Below are 9,022 nucleotides of genomic sequence, written 5' to 3'. Positions count from 1 at the left end.
ACAACATTGCCATGATCATCTGATGAAACATGGACAGTTGCTATTGCATTGAAGAGACGTTTGCAATACAAAAATGCATATCAAAAAGGCAGAGTGCGTCCGAACACTGTTATGAACTCTCTGAATAAATTGTGTAAAACAACATTATACAAAATGCAAAATGTGAAACTAAACAAAAAATGGCATGACCATTTGTACCCTTCACAACAAGAGGCACCTAGTAGTGACTCTTCATCAACTGACACCGACAATGAAATTGACAATGCCATGGAGGTCAAAACAGACATTGTGATACATGGGTTCATCAAGTCGCGAACTATACATTAGATCTTCAAGACAAAATGATCGAAATCGCACCTATAGAAGGGAACCTTTGGGAATATTCTAGGACAAGTATGCAGAAGAGATGAAGTTTCCAATGTTATTTTTTGGCGAACCACATGACGAACAAATTTTTAAAAAAAATTCATATCAAAGAATTGCTCAGTGGGAATTGCAAAATCCAAATCGAGCATTTGCATATCACACCACTAATTTGTTTTTCAAAGCTATCAAAATACTAATTGCTCAAGTGTTTTCTTGCATTTGCATAAGAATCTGCAAAGGAAAGTTAAAAGGAAGAACATTGAAAGCAAGAGATGTCAAGTACAAACCAAACCTCGAGAAAATTCTCCAATCCGATATTGGATATACAGATCTCAAGAAGATAAAAAATTCACCAAATTATTTGCAACATCTCAAGAAGAATGTTTTGCAATGATACGACAATTAGGCCCACCAACTTTTTTTTTGACATTCACTAGTGCAGAGCAAAATTGGGCACCATTGACACAAACATTAAGAGAACTCTACATGACACATCACACGACCACAAGACAAATGCAACTTGATTCGTTGTTTGACATTGACATTTCATCTTTGCTAAAAAAATATCCCGTCACTTGTGCTTGCTATTACAAACATAGAATTAATGCAATGAAACAATTATTTTGTTCAGATGAAACTTTTTTTGGAAATGTATTGGACTACTTCTCAGTTACAGAATTCCAAAGTCGAGGAAATGAACATGACCATTTCATGTTATGGGTTAAAGACGTGCTGATCTATGGAAAAGATAGCAATGCTACTATTGGATGCTTTGCTAAAAAATATATAACTTGCAACACAGACACTTTAGATGACCACATAGCTAGAGTGCATATGCACCACCACACAAAGCAATGCGGGAAGTCAAGAATGAGAAAGTGCCGCTTTGGTTTCCCATAGCCTCCAATGAAGGAAACAACAATAATTGAACCATTCATTAACAAAGACCATGACAATATACACACTACTCCTAACCTTAGATCAATTTTAGAGACATCAAGCTATGAGCCCTGCATCTCCTTTGTAGATTTCTTAGCCAACATAAACATGTCTGACCATGAATACATCATAGCCATACGGTCTACAGTGACCAGGCCAACATTATTTCTCAAAAGAAAGCTAGCTCATATATGGAATAATTCATTTGCACCTCGCATTCCACATCTATGGCAAGCAAACACAAATGCACAATTTGTCCTCAATGTATATGTTGTAGCAAAGTACTATAGCTCTTACATGACAAAACCCAATAATTCAATGACAACTGCATTCAGCAAAATACGAAGAGATCACAAGCAACATAACATTGACGCCATAAACATGGTAACAAAACTAGGAAATTCCTTGCTCAACCTGCAACAAATGTCTGCTCAACAAGCTGTACACATTGTCCTCTCTCTTCCCTTTAACTATAGTTCATGTACTTGTAAATTCATTGATACTTCCAACCCTCACAACTGCACTTTTATTCTAAAGATTCGCAAGCTTCTTGACAATGAACCAGATGAGTCGCAAAATGTTGCTTGCAAAAGCTCTATTGATCATTATATTGCACACCCAGAAGCATTAGCTAGTATTTGTCTTGGAGAATTTGTTGTAGAATATGCAATGACAAGAGGAAAATTAGCAAAGCGCAGTCGACCTCAAATTATCAGATTTATCAAGTATGATAAGCATGCTAACACCAACAACTATTATAAAGAGAAACTTCTACTGTATGTTCCTTTTTCCACCAACGAAAACACAGTGAAGCAAGGCTTTGAAACTTGGCAAGATACTTTTGTCAACAATGAAAAAATGATACACATTAATGAAGCAAAGTACACATACAATGTAAACGAATCATGGGGTGATATGGCCAATGCTATGAATGATGCAAAGCTCGAAGACGAATACTAAATAAATGTACACGATGTAGGAAAGACAAATAAGGATGACAACGAAGAGTACAACTTGGAACCAAACATAGCCACACTAAGACACAATGTCTACGTCAAAAAAGTGTCAAGACCATTTCAAATAGTTGGACATCCCCACTTGAATGACAATACAGAATATTATGCTACTCGTAGAATGCTGAGCAAAGAACAACAAGCTATAGTAGAAGACATATTAATGAAGAAACAACAAAACCCAGATGAGCCATTGTACTTGTTCTTAACAGGAGGTGCTGGCACAGGGAAAACCTTCACTACAAAGGCAATGTATCAAGGACTTCTTCATCTATACAATAATGCAATAGATAGTCACCCAGACAAAGTGAAGGGGTTTTTACTTGCATACACAGGAAAAGCAACTTATAATATAGGAGGCACAACATTGCACTCTGCATTGTTCATACCATTTAACAAATCCACTTCTAATAGTCTACGTTCAGAAAGATTAGATGTATTGACAAAGGAATACCAACAATTGCGTCTTGTTCTCATTGATGAGATCTCTCTAATTGGAGCTAGAATGTTGCATTGCATTGACAAAAGATTTCGTGAAATAATGCAAACCCTAACTAAACACTTCGGTGGCTTGGACATTATATTCTGTGGTGACTTGTACCAGGCAGAACCTATACACGATTGTCTAGTGTTTCAAGCACCAACAATAGACACTGACCTATTGCCATATGATTTTTGGCAACAACTTGTCAAATGTTTCAATTTGCAAACTACAATGAGGCAAACAGATCAGTTGTTTGTTGCTGCTCTCAACAGAATACGAATGGGCTCGCAAACCAAGGAAGACATAGCATATTTGAATAGCAAATGTTTACGCACCCCACCTGTAGACCCAATGTTTCCGTTTCTTTTTTACAAAAGAAAAGATGTCGATGCACACAACCAAAATATATTATCTACTCTTCCTGGAGAACTACTCATAATTAACGCAATTGATGAACACAACAACACTGTTCCTATAGAACAATTGTACAAACATAGTGCAAATCTCGCAAATCAAATAATATTAAAAGAAGACATATTGATCGAGATATATGGTGGTAACTATGATATATAAGATGGTCTTGTCAATGGCTCAGATGGACGATTCAAATCATATACACAAACCAACAATGTCGATGTCATTTGGGTTGAATTCAATGATCACCGCATTGGAAGATCTCAAAATGCAAAACTACCATAGCCAAACCAAACATATGCTAACAATGGATGGGTGCCAATTCTTCAAGTTGCAAAACCACTCCCTAGACACAGTTCGACACAAAAGACTACTATTCAAAAATAATTTCCACTTCAACTGGCATGTGCTTGAACAATACATAGAGTACAAGGACTCACCATGCATGGTCTTGCATTTGAACCTTTCGGTGTCCACCAACATGGTTTGTCTTATACAGCTCTGAGTCGCACATAAACTATTGAAACATTATTCTTGTTGAGCCCTCTAACACCATGAAACATCAAGATAAAGCCAATAGTTATAGATGAGATGGAATGACTCACCACAATTGCTAATTGGACTCTTCAAAATGACGTGCACTATCAAAAAAGTATAGCCCAAATAGTCATTTCTACATTAAACACTTGACATTTCCAAACGCATAGAGAAGACATCCTACATGACATAGACCTAATGTCATCAGACATTATTTCCTTCCAGGAAACATACTTGTATACACCAACAACGGACAATACACTTCCAGGCTACAATTGTTTTGTAGCATTCCATGTTCATGGCATAATGACTTGTATTAACAAAAACATACATGTGGTTAGCACAACACCTTTAACACTAGACAATGTTGAAGCACTATTCCTCTCATGCAGTGTTAATCAACACACACTCTCCATTTGTAATATTTATGCCAAACCAAGAACATTAGTTACCAACATCATTAGTATTATCAATGAAGCAATGGCAATTGCTCCTAGTGGCGCCATTGTCTATATTGCAGGTGACTTCAACATTGACATATCAATACAGTCAAAAACAATACAACTGTTTAAAAGACACATGCAACTACAAAACTTGCACTTGTTACATGAACAGAAAGATACTTTGCCAAGAAGCAACATTGATCACATTTGGACAAACAATAATGCACACATAGCTAGGACCAAGAGCTTGGAAGCATATTGGACTGACCATGATATTATTCTCACACGCATAGACAATATTGTCTAGCCATGGCATATTCTATGCAATGAGCAAACATTAATAGAAGATACCCCTTAGCCAACATGTAACTATCTACCTGTAGCATTCCTTGTGCTAATACTATTGCAGAACATGCTTTATTGTTACATGCATAGCATAAGTTCCCCTCACAAAGTATAATGTCGCTACTCTTTTGTAGCTCACTTAACACATGGACCCCAGCCGAGCAACGTCATTTGGATCAGTGTCTTCAAGGAACATCATTTGCCCAAAAAACAGTACAGTATTTAGACAATTTCAACAAAATTGCTTACCTACATAGAATTAGCACAAACATTTTCACTAGACAAGCATTTTTATTGTCTCTTTAGCACTCACTACTTTTCTTTTGCAGATCTTCCATACATGTCCATTGCAGTCACCCAGATGCTCATAGCTTACAAGAGCACCTTGGAAAACAATGGTAACTTTAAATAATATTACAACAATTGCTTGATTAATAATTTTGCATTTTCTACACATGCCCTGAACTGGATGGTTCTGAATATTGTATTTTGTAAATATGTGCACAACAAAGAGACTTTGAAACAGCCAGCACCTACTGCACAAATACCAACAATGATGTGGTAAAACATGCCTACTATACTAAATAAATGTAAACTTGTGTGTCAATAAATTAGCATCATAATTTACAACATTTGTTTGCTTTGCTATTTAACAATAAAATTAGCATCAAATCTTATGATGTTTGTTTGCTTTGCTGTGTTATAGCCATGTCGATTAGCTCAAAGGAAAAGACAACCCTTGCAACACCCTCGCTACACAAGCAAGTCATACCAAACAAAGGTACCCCTCTCAATTCCTTCATTCCTACCCAAATTATTTGCTTTCACAAATTGAATTACTTCTCTCTTTCTAGTGCCCATTGCACCTTGAATTTATTATTTGTTATAGTCCAGGCCTATATGTCGATTATGTATACAACATAGCACAATATGTCAATCAGTTATTGTCATGTAAATTAAAAAAGAAATTCATACCTAATTGACTTTGCACTCTGATTGCCATCCTATGGTATGCTTTCTGCCCTTTGCAAGAGCTCTACCAAGGTCGAATACAATAAGAAAAATAGCACTCCTTCACACGAGCACATACGGAAACAGTAACCTATGTGCACTCTGTTAATGAACTTCACACCTCTTCCATATTGCATTGATTTCCTAGTGTCGTCAAACACTAATGACATTGAAGCTAAATATGCCTCTTTACTCCCCACTTTGTCAATGAATCACCTTATTTTCAACAACATTCCATAAATCTGCTACCATTGCATTGATCTCAATCTGTTGATTTTGTAGATGCCTCACCAACATGGAAGCCAGTGCACCAGATGCCACCTCTCCACAACAACACACAATAAAATGGTAAAGATGGTGTTCCTCCATAGATACATTTATCCTCATAGCACATTTTCATTCATTCACTCTATAAGTTGCTCTTGTATACATTGATCCTTATACAATGTCTTCATTCACTCTCTAAGTTGCACTTTTTACTTTGCTTTCTTGTAGGCAAATTAGCAACATTGAACAACAAAACTTTACCCCTGTCAAAATGCAGCCGCACAAAAGTGAACATAAAAAAGGGTATCGAAACCATCTATCTCATTTCTACTAACACTATTTATCTTTCAGCTTATTTTCTCCTTCAATTTCACTTCCACTCTATTTCTTGTCCATCAATAGATTACATTTCTGCTTGGTCACTAGTCTACTCAGTATTCATTTCCCTTTTGTGAGATGAGACATTTTTGACACAACCAGCCATGTACAGAAAACACACTAATATTTTGTCTTCCCTTCCTATTTTATCTACAGTCAACAGATGGATTCTTTCAAGAAGCACAATCCCAATGCACATTCCACCAAACAACAAAATCCCAATCCACAGCCACATACAAGCAAGAGGTGACATATGTCAATACTGATAACAAAAGGTCTACCTTCTGAAACTCACATTTACATTGGAGTTTGACTTGAATTATCTGACTTTGATTCCTTCATACCCTGTTAAACCCCGCAAGTCACTAAAACACTTTTTGCACTTTTCCTGCAGATCCACTGGCCACATGGAATGTGATCAGCAAGAGAGTGGTGCTGAAGCCCTGCATATAAGCAAATGGTAAAAATTCCCAATGTAGTAAGAAGACTTACACTTACACAATGTTTCCTGAAGTCCTTTATTGATGTTTTCCTCTCATGTCTTGTAGCCAACTCCAACCTCTGAGAGAACAAACAACACCATCTTCTAGACATGCTCCACAAACTAGCCATTCAAGCCACAGGTATCCCTCTCAAATTCTGCCATCTATTTCAATTTTTCTTTTCAATTGACTCTTATTTATACTTCACTTTCTTTGCTTGATAGCTTTCAAACTTTATTCTCATTTCGATCTGTAACATTCTCTTGCAGTAATAAAATTGTGTGTGATTACCTATACTTCCTTTCTTTTATTAAGAAAAAGATATCCTAAATTTGCATAAAATTGATTATTCAATGCAATTCTTTTTACTCTAGTCTTTATTATTGTTTCATTTTCAATCCAAATTTCTAGAATTTTCTCCACATATAGTACAGATAGAAGATGCAAATGTCTCTTACTGTCTATTTCCACCCCCAAAAAAACTTCTCTAGATTCATAAAGGACATTGTGTTAGTAAAATTGTTTTATTTTACATCAGTTACAGACATTGGAGGATTGACAATTAGTGATGGAATTGAAGTTACGAGGCCATTTTAGATAGGTACATGAGCAAAAACTGGTGTAAAATATGTTGTGCTAATTGTGGAAGATTCTGTAGGAGTTGTTTTTGGAATTAAAATCAGATTTTATATACTTGATTTATCAAAAGGTGCTGGAGCTAAATCTCTTCCTTTCTTTGTATTTTCTTTCCTAATTCTCTTTCATTAATTCCCTATTGACCCTTCCTTATGTAGCCTTTCTTCAACACCACCAAAACCTAGCACAATACTGGACCTGTGTACACAACGAGTTGGTTGTATGTTTGAAGGTGACATTTTTGCTGTATATGGACCTGCCAAGTACACCAACGCACAAAACAAAACTGAGATATTGCATGTGGACCTGATAGATTCTAAAGGCTAGATGACAGTCACAATGAATATTAGCAACACATTTGTGGACACCTTTTTTCCATGCTTGACCATTGGATCAGGCATCCGCATTTCCAACTTTATAATTAAAAATAAATCATAGTATGAAAGAGGTGATGCAGATTGTTGCATTGCTCTCACTGCAAAAAGCACCTTTGAAACTATCCCATGTGTTTGTACCGAACACAAACTAGCACCCGATTTTACAATCTCACAACTAAGTGAAGTTGACTGCCACTATTCTGTTGGTTCATTTGGAGCAATTGGAACTAGTTACCATTTGACCAAAAAACACCTTGAAGTACATATAAAGGATGGTGATCTGCAGGAAGATATGGCCACTATACATCTTGAACACTTTGAATTGCACCTTCTTTTTTTGTTCCTCCTGTCATGCCCTCTTCTGCCCTTCCCACTAACATTTTTATTTTGCAGGTTCTCATCTCCACCATGTACATAGAATTGTGCACAACTTTGCAACAACTCTTCTCAACAGTAGATATGCCTTTTATACTGTTCAAAAATATCGTACGTAATGGTTCCCAAGGAACCCGGTCATTCCGCCCATCGCAATCTACTTTCATTGAAGAGCTTAATGACCAGTGCACAAAAGCACATTTGGAGACACTTGCCAAAAGTAATATCCAGGTGATCACACGTACCTTTACAACTCCGCCCTAAGCTATCTACTACATAGTATTTATAATTCTTTGCTTACTATACACACTACAATTGCAAGTTGTCGGTGTCCTCAAAGCAAAGAATGCCTACTTTCCACCCTATGAAATATCTTGCTCAACGTGCCACCACTCCCTACCATTTGATGCTACAATTGACATGGACTTTGTCCATTGCACGTATTGCAACGCTGACACACAAACCTCTTGCCACCATAACATACTTTGCACATTGAATACACAAGAAGGCAACATCGACTGCTCCTTGCAAGGAGACATACTTCAACAAACTTACCCAGATATCATAGATATAACATACAAACAATACCAACAGGACATCTCGCCAATGGTCTTTATGTTGCGCAAGCTCCACGTCTATGGAACTTTCACATTAGCTGTGAACAACACCATTATTGATATTGTCAAGCAATAGGAATTTTGATGTAATTGGGTTTTAACACTGTCCATGCTAATGAATATTGCAAACTTGAAAAAAACTTCGGCCTTTAAAGCTTGTAAATCTTATTACTTTTTTGGGTGGCAATGGCCCTACAAACTATGATATTGTCTGACTATCACAAACTCTGCTACTGTGTTAATATAATGTGAATATAATGTGGCTTATGCTATGAAAAAAATATGAATATAATGTTATCATCATGTTACCATCTGTACTTTTGTGACTGGGCATGACA

General features: G+C 36.5%; 1 protein-coding gene and 1 long non-coding RNA gene across 2 annotated transcripts; both read left to right on the top strand.

The window, feature by feature from the left end:
• Nucleotides 1-2,439: 2,439 nt before the first annotated feature.
• LOC131858337 (ATP-dependent DNA helicase PIF1-like) lies at nucleotides 2,440-3,375 on the top strand. Its single transcript, XM_059211549.1, has one exon. It carries the CDS (start codon nucleotides 2,440-2,442, stop codon nucleotides 3,373-3,375), a length of 936 nt encoding a protein of 311 aa, XP_059067532.1.
• Nucleotides 3,376-6,589: 3,214 nt separating this feature from the next.
• On the top strand, nucleotides 6,590-8,294 carry LOC131044603 (uncharacterized). The gene is made up of 3 exons (XR_009358930.1): nucleotides 6,590-6,657; nucleotides 6,746-6,820; nucleotides 8,086-8,294. It is a non-coding gene; the product is annotated as an uncharacterized LOC131044603 (long non-coding RNA).
• Nucleotides 8,295-9,022: the final 728 nt, after the last annotated feature.

This window comes from Cryptomeria japonica, chromosome 9 (assembly GCF_030272615.1).
Source record: "Cryptomeria japonica chromosome 9, Sugi_1.0, whole genome shotgun sequence".
NCBI classification, from domain to species: domain Eukaryota; kingdom Viridiplantae; phylum Streptophyta; class Pinopsida; order Cupressales; family Cupressaceae; genus Cryptomeria; species Cryptomeria japonica.
Note: the sequence above shows the minus strand (reverse complement) of the source record. Positions and strands in the feature narration are given on the sequence as shown.